The sequence below is a fragment of the Nerophis ophidion genome, linkage group LG06, assembly GCF_033978795.1.
Source record: "Nerophis ophidion isolate RoL-2023_Sa linkage group LG06, RoL_Noph_v1.0, whole genome shotgun sequence".
Taxonomy (NCBI): domain Eukaryota; kingdom Metazoa; phylum Chordata; class Actinopteri; order Syngnathiformes; family Syngnathidae; genus Nerophis; species Nerophis ophidion.
In genome coordinates, this window is record NC_084616.1 from 29,562,923 (window position 1) to 29,582,168 (window position 19,246).

Below are 19,246 nucleotides of genomic sequence, written 5' to 3' on the forward strand. Positions count from 1 at the left end.
TCTAGCTATAAGCTAATGTGGCTAGTAAAACCAAATGTTTTGGACGGCTCTTATCACGTACATTGGCTTTGCCAACAAATGGCGAGGATACTTAATTGTCACTCAAATTTTTGCTTGCAGCTTTAAGCATAACAATTACAGAGAGATGGCTCTTATCTCAAAATAATAAATTGAGGTACCACTTTATCAGATATTTCCAATATTTAAAAACACATGTCAATTGTCCAAATTCATGAGCTCCTGAAACAAAAGGTGATCGCCACAATATTGCTGCATTTCTTAAATGGTAAATGTCATATTTTTGTTTATGTAACCTTTTAACTAAAGCTGAATTCAACACAATTACAGGTTTATTTGTTATTATTTTTTGGTACACATAAACAATGGTGGATTATAAATGACTAAATGATCTAATGTCTGTTATTGTCCATTATTGTATTCGGAACTATCCGTTTTTGGATTTTTAGACAAGGTGAATAAACCAACAATGAGAACAATAATGATGAAATCCTGTAAGTTGTTGCAAAACTTTATCTTGATCCAAACATCTTGAAGTAAACGCAGACTTTGGTGCAACCTCTGGTAAATTATCTCTCTTTGTTCCTCATTTGCTGTTATTTGTGCGGTGATGTGTGAAAACTGTACTTAAAAAAATATTCTCAGAAACAACACAGAAAGGTTATTTTCTGTCTGCTTTAAAAATTACTAGAATAACAATCCGGCTCCCCTCAAAGATAGTAAAAAATATATATTTCTCAGAATCAGGTTATTTTGAATAACCACAACAACCTCTGAGTGGATGTGTATGTGTTCTCAGTATTGTGCTGCACATGAAGAAAAGGCTGACCAGCAAGTGAGAAATCAGAGATGCACAAAACTAATTGAAGCCAACAAACAAAAAAACAAGGAACGTGGGCGTTGACCTGGGAACTTCAGCTATATCCAAAACCAAAATGTGGTCAAAGTAATAACATGGTTGTGGTTGGGGGGTTGAGTCAGGGGCTTGGTGCTAGGAAAGCTGGGAAGTCCTTGCTGGAAGGGCTCGGGAAGTCCCTTTCTTGGTTCCGGGTAGAGGTTCACCTTTCCCGACTTTGTCAGCCGCCTACAGAGTAAAAAGTAATACAGTAGAACACACGCCCTGATTGTTGACACTAAAATATTATACTATCATATACAGTATAGTAATATGACAGTATACAATACGTGATGTTAAATGTTTTAAATATTGTTTAATTGGGAAAAATACAATCACTGTGGTGTAGGCTTTGTAGCTCTGAGAAAATATGTGTAAATATAATACATGTACATATTTATATGTACATGACTTGTAGTCCAGGGTGTACTTGGCCTTCCGCCCGAATGCAGCTGAAATAGGTTTGTCCAAAAGGGACAAGCGGTAGAAAATGGATGGATGGATGGACTCGTCAGTTCTGGGACTCACCTACAAACTTTGTAAAGTCCAAATAAAGGCCAACATTTTTTTCATGAAGTGAAGTGAATTATATTTATATAGCGCTTGTCTCTAGTGACTCAAAGCACTTTACATCGTGAAACCCAATATCTAAGTTCCATTTAAACCAGTGTGGGTGGCACTGGGAGCAGGTGGGTAAAGTGTCATGCCCAAAGACACAACGGCAGTGACTAGGATGGCGGAAGCGGGAATCGAACCTGCAACCCTCCAGTTGCTGGCACGGCCACTCTACCAACCGAGCTATGCCGCCCCTATCGTAAGATGATTTACATGCAAAGTATGTAATCTAGGACTGTCAAATTTAATAAATTAAAACATGTGATTGGTCACAAAAATATAGCATTAATCATGTATTAACGCAAATTAATCACCAAATTTACAATAGTTACCTGATGGTCGTGAGGTTGTTATACGGTCAGTGATCAGGTCAATGCATACGCCAGGGCAAAGACACGAGAGGACACTGCAACTGGTGGAAAATGTCACTTTAAAATACACCCTGGTGGGACTTTATGTACTTTGTAAAACCAGGGTAATTTGCATATATGGTAATTAATTCACTTATCGCTTAGTTCACGTCTAAAGGCAAAACATGCTTCATAAAAAACAAGCAGCGGACAATTACCAACGCAGTTGGATTATACCAGGCAGCGGCAATATATTCTAGAAACATACTACAGATACGTCAAGCAACGCCTACAGCGACTATGATTAATTGTAATTGTTTACAAATTCAAAATTGTGATTAATCAGATTTTTAAAAAATATCATTTTAGACCACTTATGTACACCTTCATTGTGATGAATGTAATTGTATTTGTTGTATACACTGTACACGTTTAGTCATCATTCCACTAATTTTTATAAATGAGACCCAAGGGCTGTGAACAAATGACAATTTGTTATCAGTCACATTGCACTCACTGTAATATTGTGTTCAATATAATTTAGTCCTGTCAAGAGATTACTTTTAAAAATCAGATTTCAAGCTTTTGAATTTGAATTAATCACAGGCTGTTACTCACGTGCATGAAGTAAATCAATGTAAAAATGAGCCCAATTTTTGGATACAAATAAAAATTCTCATTGTAAGAATGTCATACAGGAATATTCATTTAATATTTTACTGGAATGTGCTTTATTTAATTGATTAAAACTTGGTAACAGTTTTATATGAATTACCATCAAGGTGTATTTTAGAGGGAAATTTTCCAGTAAGCACACAAGTCAGAGTCTCCTTACTCTACGGTATAGCTCGGTTGGTGGAGTGGCCGTGCCAGCAACTAGAAGGTTCCATGTTCGATTCCCACTTCCGCCATCCTAGTCACTGCTGTTGTGTCCTTGGGCAAGACAATTTACCTGCCTGCTCCCAGTGGCACCCACACTGGTTTAAATGTAACTTAGATATTAAGTTTCACCATGTAAAGCGCTTTGAGTCAATAGAGAAAAGTGCTATATAAATATAACTCACTTCACTACTTTGCACTGACTGTCTCAGTTAAGGTATGAGACAAGGATTCTCCAACTGTGGTACGCGTACCGCCAAATAAAATCTCTTGCGGAAAAAAACCCATAAGTAAAATATTGTAATTAAGTGACGTAACTTGAGCTGTTATCAAAGGTTTATCAGCCGTCAATGGAAGTCATTAGAATCCGACTATTGTTGGCTGAAGTCAACGCCAAAATAAACAATTAAGACACAAACAGGACCGTCTTTTCTATCTCTGAACACACGTAGGGAACCACATGTTATCCACATTCTCCGCTTACGTCCGTCCTTTTCCAGCCTCCCTCCCATTCAACACGCAGAACACATGTAAACAAAAACAAACGTTAACTGCACGTAACAATAATGCCTACAAGGCCAAGGGAAACCAAAACATCTGTTGAACATTAACTAAAGTACACATAAAACATAACATAATATAGGACCCGGTCTTACAAAATAAATAAAATCTACATTTCAAAAATGTGTTTCATTTTCCTGTTTTCAAACATAGTGTTACTGTTTAAACTGTGAGTAATGATACAGTGGCCAAAAATGTGAAGTGAATTATATTTGTAAACAGATTTACAAAGTGAAACCCATTATCTACATATTCAAGTTACATTTAAACTAGAGTGGGTGGTACTGGGAGCAGGTGGGCAAAGACACAACGGTAGTGACGAGGATGGCGGAATCCGGGATCAAACCAGGAACCCTCAAGTTTCTGGCACGGCCGCTCTACCAACCGAGCCAAGGCATCTCTTTTTTTTATACATATATTTGTTAAATTAGATATCTGCCTTGTTTTTAATAGACACTCAGGCCTACTGTGCTACTGTATTTTAACGATGGTCATGGTGGTACTTGGAGAGCCAAATGTTTTAGGAGGTGTTACTTGGTCAAAAAAAAAGTTTGAGAACCACTGGTATTGAAGAATGTACAGTCAAAACAAAGTGTGCGATAAATGAGTATATACATTATTAATGCTATTTTTTGGTGATTAGTCACATGAGTGAATGTGTTATTTTTGACAACCCACAATATAATTATGGTATAACCTTTATTTCAAGATTACCATTATTGTGTTGTTTGGTTGGTGATTTACAACATAATAATATAAATTGATATACTTTAATAAACTATTGGGGAAAGGAAGCAATGTAGCTATTGGGAGAGTGGCTGTGCCAGCAACCTGAGGGTTCCTGGTTCAATCCCCACCTTCTACCATCCTAGTCACGTCTGTTGTGTCCTTGAGCAAGACACTTCACCCTTGCTCCTGATGGTCCCTGGTTAGCGCCTTGCATGGCAGCTCCCGCCATGTGTGAATGGGTGAATGTGGAAATAGTGTTAAAGCGCTTTGAGTTGCTTAAAAAAAAAAAGTGTACTAAAGCGCTATACAAGTATAATCCATTTACCATTCATCTAATGCGGTCTGAAATAATGTAATAATGCAGTCTGTTATGTAATAGAACTGCTCTATATTGCATTTGTTGGAGACGGTTAGGGCAATATTTGTTTTGTTTTGATGAAGGATTTTAATGGTTGCTATGTGAGACATGCTCTCTCACTTGGTGCTTGCTCGCCAGGTGGAGGAACAATGTACTCTTTCTTACCTGTGGCGGGGTGTGCATTCCATTTGTACTCAACTAAGTCTCCATCCCACCCCTGCCACGGTGCCACCTCTGACTACAGGTGCTCCATGTAACACATCTACCATACCTCTCGTTCAGGCGGATATGAAAACACAAGGGTCTTGTGCGGTTTGTCCGAGGCAAGATTTGTTTAGTCATCATATCTCTGTCAAGCCTAATCGTTTGCATGTTTTTAAGGGGGATTTGTGAATCTATCTTGAGTGCAGAGTGACTGCATCATTGACAGGGGTGCATGCCAGACTGTTGGTTTGAGGTTTGCCGTGTGGGCAAAAGGGAAATTTGGAGGTTGGGGTGCAAGTGTGCTATTAAGGATGGAAGAAGCGCTTTGCAGAGAGATCGCTTTTGAGTGTTCAGGCCATCCCATTTATGTAGCTGGTTCCATGTGTAGCCGAGCAGAGAGAGAGACAGAAAGGAAATAGCACATTCAGGGGGCATGGCAGTTTGTGTGTGTACGTAAAAAAGAAGGAAAGTTAACGTAAGAGTTCAGACCAGGACCTTGCTCATCACTTTAAGACTTCACCTGTCGAAGATACAGAGGATGTTGCTCAGGTATGTTGATTCACTAATTTGACACTTTACCAAACTGCGATGTCACATAGTCATTGGAATATGTGATGATTACTTGTGCACTATTTTTAATCACTTGCTGCAAATACTAGTTACATCATTAAATCATGTAGTGAATTATTACAATACATATCAGTTGTAATGCAAACAATTACTAAACTGAAGAGAATCAAAAATAGGGTTTAAATGAGGCAATGGCCTGTAGAGCTCAATGCATTACTTATTAAATTATTAATATCAATATAACTATCTGACTGTCAGCATGAATATTTCAAATATTAAACATGTAATGTAAAGTTAACCCAGGTATATATTCCCCAATAGAACACATTACATTTTAAAAAAGTGAACATTGTTTAAAAATCGGCATTCGGTAGCATTTGATAACATATTCATCATGAAAATCTATCGCGCTTACAAAAAATGTGATCTTTACCAGGATTTCAAAGCATCTAAGAGTGTTTTTTCATAGTAAAATTATGTCATGAACATTTACTGTAACATTAGAACACATAACTAAAACAATAACAATATCCTTATATTTTGCAGCAATTACCTGCTAAAGTAATGCAATTATTAGTCAGCAATTTGCTGTGAATTTACAATGTTTTTTTGATGTTTTTTTAACAGGGTATCACACTTAAAAACATGAATTTGTACTGGTGAGTATATCATTTTAAAGTTAATGCAGTTTTGGCTTCAAGTTTTGTCCAACGAGCCTATGCATATACAGTATAGTCGTTTTAAATTGATTACAAACAGTGTGAATAATGTTTACAAAAAAATGCACAAAAACCTCCAATAGGCCTCCACTAGTCTCGCAGAATGTGCTGTTTCCCTGCAGATTGTCTTATCACTGGGTGGCAAAGCTACATAGCTGATGGGAGGGGTCAACTGAAGTTGTAGTCTTAATAGGTTCTAAAAAGCGTTCACTCAAATAAAAGTGTCGAAATCTAGGTTGTGCTGAGACACTGTTTGTTGAAGCCAGGATACGTAACAATAACGTTATGTTTCTTGATAACTTTATGCTTAACAAGGTTGAACAAGTGCAACAAGAAGCGGTCCTAAATGTGTTCAACAGCCAACTACGCTTTCCCACCAAAGAGAACCTGCGAGGTAAGGCTTTGGATTTGACCAAAAAACAAAACAGCATACATATTTTATTGAGTTGAGCATATATTTTGTCATTTTCGAAGGTGTCTGGCAGGCTATGTGGTGGAGTGTCCTCTAATGTTCATGGAGGTAGATTTCATGGAGCACAAGACGCAGAGATGGACATGGCCTGGCAGGAACTAATGGCCATACCTGAGCTGCAGGTAACTGTATTTTCATTTCCTGTGGCAGTTTATTCTATGGTTTCTTTCTTTGCAAAAAACAACAACAACAACCGAAGAAAATAACATGCGTCTTAGTTAAATACTCAGACTTAAAGAACTGTTTTTGTTGCTTGTGGTATTTTTTTAGAATTTAACACCTCTATGTTTCCAGTTTAAAGAATAAGTACAGCAGTGAAGATTTCTTTTTTTAAGCTGGTAATGACTCAATAAAGTGACAAACCTCTATACTATTTTGTCTTTGAAAATTTTATGAACAACTATGTATAAAATTTAAATTCATATTTCCAAGATACCGTTGGACACTTTGGACAAAACAGAATATTTTTGATGAGTGGAAATTATCCTAATTTCCGGGGAAAATCTGGAGCAGTGATTCTCAGACTTAGTAGTACGCAAGATAATCACTTAATTAAGAGACCAGTGTTTTATTTTCCTATATTGAAACACAGTGTTACTGTTCAAAGTATGTGTTATGTTACAATAGCCAAGAATAATAAATATACTTTTGAAATAAAACCACTGCCGTTTTTTAAATAAATATTTAGCCTTACTATGCTACTTTAATGTTGGTTATTATGGTGGTACTTGGAGAGCCAAGTGTTTTTTAATGTGGTTTTTAAGGGCCAGTGATCTAGAGTATAGATGTCAAACTTGTTTTCATTGAGGGCCAAAATATAATTATTGTTGCGCATCATTTTGGGGCTTTTGTAAGCCACATTAATGATGTGATGGGACAGATCTGGCCCCCTGGCCTCTAGTTTGATAACGGTGGGCTAGAGCAGTGGGTCTCAAACTTGTATGCAGGCTCCATCTAGTGGTATGCCAAAGAATCATTTAAGTGATGTTTTATTTTCTTATATTAAAACAAAGTGTTACTGTTCCAACTGTAATGTTAAAGTGGACAGAAGTAATAAATATACTTGTTAAATAAAACTACTGCCTTATTTTTAATTAACACTTAGGCCTACCACGCTACTTTATTTTAATGTTGGTACTTGGAGAGCCAAGTGTTTTCTGAGGTGATACAAGTTTGAGAACCAGTGATCTAGAGCAGTGGTTCTCAAACAAGGGAACGCGTACCCCTGGGGGTACTTGAAAGTATGCCAAGGGGTACGTGAGATTTTTAAAAAATATTCAAAAAATAGCAACAGTTCAAAATCCTTTATTTATTGAATGATACTTCAACAAAATATGAATGTAAGTTCATAAACGGTGAAAAGAAATGCAACAATGCAATATTCAGTGCTGACAGCTAGATATTTGTGGACACGTTACATAAATATTGATGTTAAAGATTTATTTTTTTGTGAAATGTTTAGAATTAAGTTCACGAATCCAGATGGATCTCTATTACAATCCCCAAAAAGGGCACTTTAAGTTGATGATTACTTCTATGTGTAGAAATCTTTATTTATAATTGTAATCACTTATTTTTCAACAACTTTTTACTGCTTTTTATATCTTTTTTTTCCAAATAGTTCAAGAAAGACCACTACAAATAAGCAATATTTTGCACTGTTATACAATGTAATAAATCAGAAACTGACGACATAGTGCTGTATTTTACTTCATCTCTTTTTTTCTACCAAAAATGCTTTGCTCTGATTAGGGGGTACTTGAATTAAAAACATGTTCACAGGGGGTACATCACTGAAAAAAGGTTGAGAACCATAGATCTAGAGTTTTTAAGCGTGGATTTAGAACATACAATATGCCTGTACTTTGATCAGAATTTTAAAAGGATGCAAAATTATATTGGTAACTGTTTTATAAAATATAATTGGGGTTACTTTGGCTTTTCTGATTGATTGCTTACAGTTATATATCTTGTTTGACACAAAATATAAGTTTTTTCTTGCCTATTGTACTATATCTCCATTTCGCGAAGGTGGCTTTGTATTTATCTCTACAGCACTGTTTTATTATATACAAACTAATGTATTTGTCGTTGCAGGGCTTGGAGGTTCCCGGTGAAAGCACCTATGAAACAACACAATACCGAAGCATTGAGCCAATGGTTCATATAGGTGCATATGAGACGGCCCAGACTGAGCTGCCTGCTCATTCTACATACGAGGGCACAACGCACACGTACCATGGAGGTTACTCTGAGGACACCCGTTATCGCACAGAGGCACTGTGCGAGCATTCCCAACCTAAACTCAACCGGAACCTGCCACCTATCTCATCTCAACCTCACCACTTGCCAACAGCGCTCCCTGAAATAAGCTTGTCAGATATCAGCCAGCCCAATTGCAGCTTACCTAATGGGTTGGGGGGGTGGCGCACAATGTGGACTTTACATGGACTAAGTTCACATGCTCGAACAGCTGATGATTTGGAGTCAGATTCAGGTTTGTCGGTAGGATCTAGTCCACCATTAGCCTCGCCTGAAAATCCTGCAGGAGCACCAGGTTACAAGAGTGTGGACATTGCCATTCCATGCGCAGAATCAGAACGCATGACCGAACACAAGAGTACACATGTTAGCTACATGACGGACTACCAAAGTCAGTCTGACTCATACACACAATTTGGGTCACAGCCTTATTTCACACCACAGCAACATTTAAGCCATTTACAACATAATGCTTTAAAACGTCAGACTTTGGGTGACGTACACAACTCTGGAAGGCCCAGCACTGGGAGCTGGCAACATGTCATGAATACACAACCTCCAGGAAGTTTACAAACCCCTACAATGAGCAGGGATGAAAGGCGAGCAATGACATTGAAGATTCCCTTCCCAATCGATAAGATCATCAATCTGCCAGTGGATGATTTCAATGAACTCCTGACACAGTACACCCTAACTGATGCTCAACTTGCACTGATTAAGGACATCAGGCGGAGGGGCAAGAACAAAGTGGCAGCGCAAAACTGCCGCAAGCGCAAACTGGACAGCATAATTCACCTTGAAAGAGAATTGGGTGAGCTGCAGGCCACGAGAGAAAACTTGGTCCAGGAGAGGTTCGAGTTCCAACACAGTTTAGCTTTTATTAAGCATCACCTCACAGACTTATATGCTGAAGTCTTTTCTCACCTGAGAGATGAAACTGGACAACCATATTCAATAGATGAGTACTACCTACAGCAAACTCCAGATGGTAAAGTATATCTAGTGCCTCAAACAACGATGCAGAAGAGAGAACATTGCTGATGGATGTACATCAGAAATATTAACTGAAAAATGGTGACAACTACCTAAAATCTGAGCATTCTTTAATATACTATTCATGTTTTCAAAAAAACAAGACACATCTTATAAAAAATATAATTTTATTTTAAAAAAGTGTAAAATGTTTACCAAAATTCATAAAAACATCTTCAGCACCAATTCAGCTTTCTGTGGAATTCTGCAAAAAACAGAAAATAAGTTGATAAAATGAATTTCCCCTTACACGAAATGCAGGCATTCGTGATGGCAAACACAAGGGTCGTTCTAAGTGTACCTGATTTATCGGTTTTCAGTTAGATCAACTTTGTTCCCCCTGAGCGCATGCTTGACTGTACTACCTGAAAGCAGAAACAAGTCAATAAAAAGAAACTCCTCTACATGCATTTTCATTTAATCATGACATGCAAATATGTTGACACACTTATGCAATAATTAGGAGGCCGATCGACCAACACAATTAGATTTTTTTTCACAACAAACTTTTATCATTACTGTGCTACACATCTTACCAGCTACATGGCAAAGTAAGGTGTACTATCAGTAGTTGAGAAGGCTGTTCTTACCTACAGGCAGCATTTAAGCCTTTGGTAGCTGCTGCCTGCTAGCCTCAGGCTTCTGTTCTCACTCTCCCCTGCTTCAATGATCCTGGCGTTGATTGCTACTTCTCTCCCTCAGCTGGCTTCCATGGCTAGCCTCAAAGACTTTGCATGTAAGCTAGCATCCTCCAGATGTTTTGTGCTGCACCCGGAGTTGAGTCTGTACCCTCACGTGCCCCTCAACCAGTAGACGCGTGTATTTATGGCCCTTGCCATGTGGCGACTATTGCACTGATGCGCACATCACACAGATGACCCTCCCAGCTGAATACAACAATCATTACACCACCCCTGCACAAAACCACTAAAAAGGAAGCTAAAAGTTATTAAGAAATGTTTTTTTTTGTTTATTCAGCTTGACGTTGATTCAGTTACAAATAAAACCAGATTAAAGACAAAACAAAATCTACGTAAAACCCTCATTGGAATGCTTGCTTTCCAGAAACACATGAAAAAACACAAGAACGCTTAAATGAAAACCCTCAACAGTTTAGCTATTGTACATCTCTTGCAGTAGCTGTAATCTGCCACAAGTGTTTGGCTGAGCAGATTTAGGAGGTAAACCTGCAGCTGCCCTGTCACTTCCTCTCCTCTTGCTGTCACTTCCTCTCCTAAGTACTCAGTCCTGTTGAACAATATGGAACAACATTGTTAACTGTGCACTGACTTCATATGACCTAAGATCCATTTTTTTTAATTTGGTATGAGCACTGCACAACGAATCCCTGCTACTACAAAGACTGTGGCAATGATGACAAAGATGGTGGTGTTGGCAATAAATACTTACCCCTTTGTCAGTTCAAAATCGCCCTTGACGTCCATATCCGCTGTTTGAGCTTCCCCCATAGCCACCTAGTAGCATAATAAATATGCCTTCAGCCTTCGTATGGGTGGCAATCATTTGCATTGACTCGCCCTGCTTACCATAACTCCTGCCGCCTCCACCACCGCTGCTGCCTCCACCACCGCTGCCAAAGTTGTTCTTCATTGGGCCAAAGTTAGAAGACTGGGAATCGTAGTGGCCCATATTATTGTAGTTTCCACCACCGCCTCCACCACCACCGCCGCCTGCAATTTTAAATAAGCACAGGTTTTTGTTATGAAAAAAAATAAAAAAAATAAATAAAAATGCATTCATATTTACCATATTTACCATAACCGTTGCTGTCATAGCCATTTCCACCATATCCTCCTCCTCCGCCGCCGCCACCTCCTCCCCCACCACCACCACCCTGGCTGTAGCCCTGGTTATAACTACGGCTGCCTCCATTGTTGTTGTTATATCCACCATGACCACCTCCATAGCCTACAAAATAAATATATATTCTTAAGATGTATCCTAAAAAGTAGGGAGGTACTCGTGCATAATAAGCATGACGTCCAAGAAATAATGCACTTACCACCACCACCACCACCGCCGCCGCCATCACCTCCATTGCAATTGTAATGGCTGTCTCCATATCTGCCCCTGCCACCTGAAGTAGAAGTACATGACAAGTCTGGACCTTACATACGACACAAAGCATCGGTTACTATGGCAAACAGTGCTTACCCTGATTGTAACCTCGGTCATAGTCATAAGGCCTTCCGCTACTGCTCCGACCACCTGAAAATCCTGACAGTGGCCAAAAATTAGCACATCATGTTACATATCTGCTACAATGTATCATGAAGTCCACGTACCTCCTCTCATGCCCATTCCTGACTGCATATCTTGTCGTGGGAGGGCCTTTCTGACTTCACAGTTGTGACAGTTAATTGTGTGATATTTCTGAACTGCAGAAAATTATAAACAAATGGTTACTAAAGAAGTACAATTTCTACTAGCCAATCAAATATGTGGAAATCAACACTTACTGACGATCCTGTCGACGGAGTCGTGGTCATCAAAAGTGACAAAGGCAAAGCCCCTCTTCTTACCAGTGACACGATCATTCATTATTTCAATGACCTCAATTTTTCCAAACTCCTGGAAGTAATCGCGCAAATGCGATTCCTCTGTGTCATCTTTAATGCCGCCGACAAATATTTTCTTCACAGTTACATGCGCGCCTGGTCGAATGGAATCCTGTATGCAGACACGGTCACACCATTTCTCTCATACCATCAAGACCAAATAGCTGGATCCATTAATTAAAGGCCTACTGAAACCCACTACTACCCACCACGCAGTCTGATAGTTTATATAGCAATGATGAAATATTAACATTGCAACACATGCCAATATGGCCTTTTTAGTTTACTAAATTGCAATTTTAAATTTCCCCGGACTTTTTTCTTGAAAACGTCACGTAATGACGACGTGTACGTGTGACGTCACGGGCTGCTATGAATATGAGCGCTGCGTACAACACAGCTAAAAGTCGTCAGCTTTAACAGCATAATTACACAGTATTTTGGACATCTGTGTTGCTGAATCTTTTGCAATTTGTTCAATTAATATTGGAGAAGTCTCAGTAGAAAGATGGAGGTGGGAAGCTTTAGCCTTTAGCCACACAAACACACGGTGATTCCTTGTTTAAAATTCACGGACGTGAAACTTTAGTATAGATCACAGCGAACATGGATCCCAAACGAATTTCAACCCGCAGGTTTCGGTGAGAAAATTGTGGTTAAAAGGTCGCCTCTTATCGGATATCAGCTGAGCTTGTGCCTCCCGTACAGCTGCCGTCGACTTCCCCGAGACACTGCGCGTCAACACCCGGCCGTGGACGTACACTTCCGACTACCAGGTACTGTTAAACTCACTAGCAACACAATAGAAAGATAAGGGATTTCCCAGAATTATCCTAGTAAATGTCTCTAAAAGCATATGAATCCGTCTCAATGCGACGCGATTGCAATCGCGGTTGTTTTTTTTCTAGTCCGTCGCTATCAATATCCTCAAACACGAATCTTTCATCCTCGCTCAAATTAATGGGGAAATTGTCGTTTTCTCGGTCTGAATAGCTGTTTTTGTTGGTGCCTCCCATTAAAATCAATGTGTATATATGAGGAGCCATCAACATGTGACGTCATTGTCTGCGACTTCCGGTAGAGGCAGGGCTTTTCTCCAGTTGCGAACTTTAACATGGATGTTCTCTAATAAATCCTTTCAGCAAAAATATGGCAATATCGCGAAATGATCAAGTATGACACATAGAATGGACCTGCTATCCCGTTTAAATAAAAAAATCTCATTTCAGTAGGCCTTTAAAGATTACGCACCTCTCTGGAGACCGCTCGCTTGGGTTCAACCACTCTTCCATCCACCTTGTGAGGGCGGGCACACATTGCAGCATCAACCTCCTGTACTGATGAGTAGGTAACAAAGCCGAAACCCCTGGATCTCTTGCTGCCGGAGTCTCTCATGACCTAAGTCAAAACACGAGACCCCGAAAATGAATACATATTCTCATACAGTAAATATGATTGGAATTAACATCACTTACCACACAATCCGTCAGACTGCCCCATTGTTCGAAATGGGCCCGCAAGCTCTCGTCTGTAGTCTCAAAACTCAATCCTCCGATGAACAGCTTTCGAAGCTGCTCTGGCTCACGCGGGATCTAATACGAGACGAAGACAAAATATAATTGATTTATCAGACGCAATGTGTATTCTCTGCTTTGCTACAATACAGGGTCGAGCACTAATGTAGGCTCGGTGTTTACGATCGCCATCCAGTACAGGGTGGGGGAGGAAGGCATTTCCGCCATTACACTACCGAAATCAATTGCGCTAATGTATCGATGGCAAATATGCAGCTAAAACGCACCGAATGTACATTAGAATATCCCAAATGACAGCTGATATTTGGTTGCGTTATAACATGGGCGTAACAATTCAAACTGCGAGCAAATGCAATAAATACGTAGTACGCGAGAACAAAAGACCACGAGGATTGGGCTCAGACAAAATGGCGGCGTGGCAGCTCTCGTCGCACATTTTAAACAACAAGCATACAATGTAATGTCGGCTGCCCGTAGTTAAATCCCATTCTACATACAACACGAGTTATATCAAGTACTTACATCCTTTGACATCTTGCAGATTTAGTTATGACGACAAGATTGTGCGCGGAAGGTGAACTGCGTCAGGAGAGCTCAGACTGCCCTTAAACAGTAGAATAAATAGAAACACGTCCACTTCTTCGACTCCGCTATTGGTCAGGGCTTCCCGCTGCGGCTAAACGTCACTAAAATCTAACCGTTGATTGGACAAAACTCTGTCAGTCATTATATCGTCCAATCGCAATTAGGTAGGCGTGTGCTTGTGCGGCGACGGTAAAAAGATGCGTATTTTCCACCATATTCTGGAATAGTATTTTTCAAATAATTCATTTTGACAAAAAGTCAAGTCGGTGCATGTATGTCAACATTTGAGCCGATTGAACTATATGCTAGTTATTGTGCATTGAGCGCAATTTAACCTCGACGTGTCTGCGGGGGTCGGGCTCCGCGCGTCTCAGACGTGTATTTTTCTCATCTATCAACCTTATATTCTGTGATTGTTTCCTGCCAATTTTGCATTATAACCACAAACATTTAAGTCGTGACGGCAAATGGTGTCTATATGTTGAAGGGGATAGGAAGTGAGTGAGTAAGTGGGTCAGCAGCTGACCGAGGGGCGGATACGTTCATTGTGAGCCTTTAACGCGCGCTTTTTTTTTACGCACAAGCAAGCGCGCAGTACCTTTTATGCGCTCTGAGCTACATGCTAACTTAGCCGCGGGTCCACAGGACACGAATTTCGCTCTGCAGGTAATCGATCGGAACTGTCGTCCTTCGCGTCTATAAGGTAAGCAAATGAGTAAGTAGCGTGGCTGCAAGTGGCGATTGTTCAGCAGTAGTTCGTTAGCCAGGAATAGCCCACTTCGACCGCTAGCTAGCTAGCGAGCATCCCTTCGATACTCATTGATCAAGGAGCAGCACTGAATGTGCACTTCCATCAATATACCTTGTTTTTGTGCATTCTGTCCACGGCTACGCGAGGCTATAGTCCCCTTACGAAATGCTCGGTTTGAGAAACAAACAAACAAACCATATTGTTGTTATCACAATGCTAGCCCGGTGTTAGCTTATTTTGTGGTAACCAGAAAAAAAACCCCTGCGGCCTATTGGCTGCCTGATTGGCAGTCGGTCACCGTGTTGAATTTTCATCTGCAGGTGAACAACATCGTCCTGCTACATTTTGCCAAACAACTCTGCAATGGGCAAAAAGTCTCGCGAAGACGACTCCTCCTCATCGGATGAAGAAGAGTATGTTGTGGAGAAGGTGCTGGACAGGAGGGTCGTGAAAGGCAGAGTGGAGTTTTTCCTCAAGTGGAAGGGATATTCAGAGTAAGTTTTGATTGCATCCAGCAGCATTTGCCCACATTCTAAACGGGCATCATTAGAAGTACAACTGTTTAAAATGCCGTCATTGTTTGGCTTTATTTGTAAAGCATGATGTGACAAGCTCTTTTGTGAGTGCAGAAAACACAGCTCATCTGCATTATACCACAATCAGTGATAGGATTGCAGATCAAACCATGCATTTAAAATAAAAGTAAAAAAAAACAAAACGCGATTGGGACGGACTCCAATGTTTTTAGAAACATTTAATAGGATAATTATGGGAAATCCCTTATATTTCTATTGTGTTGTTAGTGTTTAGCGAGTTAAATAGTACCTGATAGTCAGAAGGGTGTCTCCACGGGTGTCTTGATTCGCAGTGTCTCAGGGGAGTCGACGGCAGCTATGGACGACACAAGCTCAGCTTTTCTCCGATAAAAAGCGACTTTTTAACCACAATTTTCTCACCGAAACCCACTGGTTGACATTCCGTCTTGATCCATGATCTTTTGACCGCGCTCTGATCCATAGTAGCGTTTAAATAAATAATAAATGGGTTGTACTTGTATAGCGCTTCAAGGTACTCAAAGCGCTTTGACGCTACTTCCACATTTACCCATTCACACACACATTCACACACTGATGGAGGGAGCTGCCATGCAAGGCGCCAACCAGCACCCATCAGGAGCAAGGGTGAAGTGTTGCTCAGGACACAACGGACGTGACGAGGTTGGTACTAGGTGGGAATTGAACCAGGGACGCTCGGGTTGCGCACGGCCACTCTCCCCACTGCGCCACGCCGTCCCAGGAATTTTAAACAAGGTATCACCGTGTGTTTGTGTAGCTAAAGGCTAAAGCTTCCCAACTCCATCTTTCTACTGTGACTTCTCCAATATTAATTGAACAAATTACATAAGATGCAGCAACACAGATCTACAAAATACTGTGTAATTATGCCGTTAAAGCAGACGACATTTAGTTGTGTGTGTGCGTAGCGCTCATACTTCCTAAAAACCTGTGACGTCTTGCGTACACGTCATCATTACACGATGTTTCCAGGACGAAACTCCCGGGAAATTTAAAATTGCAATTTAGTAACCTAAAAAGGCTGTACTGGCATGTGTTGCAATGTTAATATTTCATCATTAATATATAAAGTATCAGACTGTGTGGTGGGTAGTTGTGGGTTTCAGTAGGTCTTTAAACAATGTGGCTTTTATTATAGCCCATAAGTATTCATTTCAACTATACTAACAATTTATTTATTTCATTTTAACTTTTTTTAATTAGGACAATGCATATATTTATCAACATAGAGCAACAATATAAGTATGCCCGGAGGTAGCACAATAGCTAATTTTCATCTGTTGTCATAAGGCAGGTAAATACAGTAAACATTTAACAGGTCACGATACAAAATAAATACATCAATCACAAAACATTACGCATTACAAGCATACCCCCACCAAGGACTGTTTTCACTACTGGACTCAAGGAAGAGGTTCCGTAGCCTCCGTAGCAGAACCTCCAGGTTCTGTAACAGCTTCTTCCCTCAGATCGTAAGACTCTTTAACGCATCATAATTAAATTACCCCCTCAACTCCCGCCAAAATGGATTAACTCGCTGGAATGAAAAAGACAATATAACATACATCCATAAACATGGACGCATGTGAAAAAGGGCAATGTATTTATCTGTACAGTAATCTATTTATTTATATCTGCACCTTATTGCTTTTTTTTAATCCTGCACTACCAAGAGCTAATGCTACAAAATGTTGTTCTTATTTGTACTGTAAAGTTCAAATTTGAATGACAATAAAAAAGAAGTCTTAAGTCTACAAGCACAGACCGTAGACAAAAAAATAAAATAACAAAACAAAAAAAAGATGTGAATAATCTAATTGAGTGCAAATCTGACCACTGTTTCAGTGCAGTTTTAAATGTTAAATAGGTGTCACAGTTCCTGACATGGGCTGGCAGCCTGTTCCATGACTGTATGCCTCTGATAGAGCCCACCATTTGGCCAAATTTTGTCCTGCGCCTTTGTGCGTTGCAGTCCCCTCTGGTGTTTACTTGACTGTTATCTGTTTTATAAATAAAATCTATCAAGTTGGGGGAGCAACAACATCCATCCATTTACTACCGCTTGTCCCTTTCGGGGAGTCGGGGGGTGCTGGAACCTGTCTCAGCTGCACATGGACAGAAGGCAGTGTACACCCTGGACAAGTCGCCACCTCATCGCAGGGCCAACACAGATAGACAGACAACATTCACACTCAAATTCACACACTAGGGCCAATTTAGTGTTGCCAATAAACCTATCCTCAGGTGCATGTTTTTGGCGGTGGAAGGAAGCCGGAGTACCCAGAGGGAACCCACGCAGTCAAGGGGAGAACATGCAAACTCCACACAGAAAGATCCTGAGCCCGGTATTGACAATGGATGTTTTTAGTTATGTTCTATTCAATCAATCAATTACAGTTTATCTAGCCCGAAATCACGTGTCTCAAAGGGCTGCACAAGCCACAACGACATCCTCAGCTCAGATCCCACATCAGGGCAAGGATGCACATGAGTGGTCCACCCCGGCCGGGTTCCGACTATGAACAACTAGCGCGTCATCTGTGGTCACCTAATCTGTGCACCCCTTCTCCATGAAGGAGAGGAGGGCAGAGCAGAAAAGAAACGTCAGATCACCTCGTCTAAAAGGGGGGTCTTTTTAAAGGCTAGAGTATACAAATGAGTTTTAAGATGGGACTTAAATACTTCTATTGTCCTTGACTTACTCTATTGTGATTTACCCTTAGGAAGCACAACACATGGGAACCAGAGAAGAACTTGGACTGTCCAGAGCTTATTTCTGAGTTTATGAAGACCTACAAAAAAAGTGGGACCTCTACACCGACTAGTGGGGGCAGCAAGCCAAGCACAGCCCCGGCTGGACGTACAAAGGACTCCAGTGGCTCGAAGAAGAGGGGCTCAGATGATGACGAGGAAGGTGGAAGCAAACCTAAGAAGAAAAAGGAGGTAGAATTACATTATTCCCACCTGTATTTTGGTTTGCTTCTCAATATCGGGGTGCAAGGGAGTGTTTTATATCTACAGTTCGACTCCACTACTCTTTGTGGTAGCACACGTTTAATTAAAAGTGCTGTGGTCCACTACCATGCATTATTCATGTTAAGTTAAGTTGGCTCTGTCTTTCAGGAGGAAATTCTAGTGGCTCGTGGCTTTGAGAAAGGCCTTGAACCAGAAAAAATTATTGGTGCAACTGACTCGTGCGGTGATTTGATGTTCTTAATGAAGTGGTAAGTTGTTGTTTTTTTCTTCAAGTGTATGTGTATGACATATAGCTTAATGCGGCCTGAAAAGAGCTACATCACTTTTGGAAGACAATATTTCAGTATGTTTAAATTTAATAAATAATTGAGATGTGTAATAATACGCCTGTCATAAATATAATCAGATAAAATGTTAAAAGGCCTTTCAAACCTGACAGATCCGTAAATTGTTTGAGCAGAACATTTTCATAAATTAACTACATTGCAAAATCTTTAGAAAGTGCTATGTCACATGACCTTTTTTTTAAAGTTAAATCTCATTCTGACATGAGGAAAAAACACATCATGCGACAAATAGTT

The 19,246-nt window shown here is 40.1% G+C and overlaps 3 protein-coding genes and 1 long non-coding RNA gene across 9 annotated transcripts in view; 2 read left to right on the forward strand and 2 right to left on the reverse strand.

Annotated features, from left to right (window-relative positions):
* Positions 1–621: 621 nt before the first annotated feature.
* LOC133554479 (uncharacterized) lies at positions 622–6,015 on the reverse strand. The gene is made up of 3 exons (XR_009807125.1): positions 5,973–6,015; positions 1,861–1,940; positions 622–1,102 (listed from the first exon to the last, which is right to left on the reverse strand). It is a non-coding gene; the product is annotated as an uncharacterized LOC133554479 (long non-coding RNA).
* On the forward strand, positions 4,823–10,923 carry nfe2 (nuclear factor, erythroid 2). Of its 3 annotated transcripts, XM_061903297.1 has the most exons (5): positions 4,823–5,158; positions 5,807–5,838; positions 6,214–6,292; positions 6,373–6,492; positions 8,468–10,923. In XM_061903297.1, exons 3-5 carry the CDS (start codon positions 6,245–6,247, stop codon positions 9,671–9,673), a joined length of 1,374 nt encoding a protein of 457 aa, XP_061759281.1. In that variant the 5' UTR covers positions 4,823–5,158; positions 5,807–5,838; positions 6,214–6,244; the 3' UTR covers positions 9,674–10,923. The 3 variants fall into 3 exon arrangements, with proteins under 3 accessions (XP_061759281.1, XP_061759280.1, XP_061759279.1); XM_061903296.1 differs by lacking the exon at positions 5,807–5,838; XM_061903295.1 differs by lacking the exons at positions 4,823–5,158; positions 5,807–5,838 and having other exon boundaries at positions 5,874–6,292.
* Positions 9,776–14,463, reverse strand: LOC133554477 (heterogeneous nuclear ribonucleoprotein A1-like). Of its 4 annotated transcripts, XR_009807124.1 has the most exons (12): positions 14,301–14,463; positions 13,719–13,835; positions 13,495–13,641; positions 12,145–12,355; positions 11,971–12,063; positions 11,840–11,902; positions 11,686–11,762; positions 11,432–11,594; positions 11,212–11,355; positions 11,075–11,139; positions 9,966–10,029; positions 9,776–9,869 (listed from the first exon to the last, which is right to left on the reverse strand). XR_009807124.1 is itself a non-coding variant. In XM_061903300.1 (11 exons), exons 1-10 carry the CDS (start codon positions 14,310–14,312, stop codon positions 11,087–11,089), a joined length of 1,074 nt encoding a protein of 357 aa, XP_061759284.1. In that variant the 5' UTR covers positions 14,313–14,463; the 3' UTR covers positions 10,611–10,912; positions 11,075–11,086. The 4 variants fall into 4 exon arrangements, 3 of the variants coding, with proteins under 3 accessions (XP_061759284.1, XP_061759282.1, XP_061759285.1); XM_061903300.1 differs by lacking the exons at positions 9,776–9,869; positions 9,966–10,029 and adding an exon at positions 10,611–10,912 and having other exon boundaries at positions 11,432–11,593; positions 11,691–11,762; XM_061903298.1 differs by lacking the exons at positions 9,776–9,869; positions 9,966–10,029 and adding an exon at positions 10,611–10,912 and having other exon boundaries at positions 11,432–11,593; positions 11,688–11,762.
* Positions 14,464–14,608: 145 nt separating this feature from the next.
* Positions 14,609–19,246, forward strand: part of cbx5 (chromobox homolog 5 (HP1 alpha homolog, Drosophila)) — a 10,807-nt gene continuing 6,169 nt past the window's right edge. The window contains exons 1-4 of the mRNA XM_061903302.1: positions 14,609–15,066; positions 15,435–15,608; positions 18,413–18,632; positions 18,813–18,913. Coding sequence (XP_061759286.1) covers positions 15,478–15,608; positions 18,413–18,632; positions 18,813–18,913 — 452 coding nt within the window. The 5' untranslated portion in view covers positions 14,609–15,066; positions 15,435–15,477. The remainder of the gene's footprint in view (positions 15,067–15,434; positions 15,609–18,412; positions 18,633–18,812; positions 18,914–19,246) is intronic.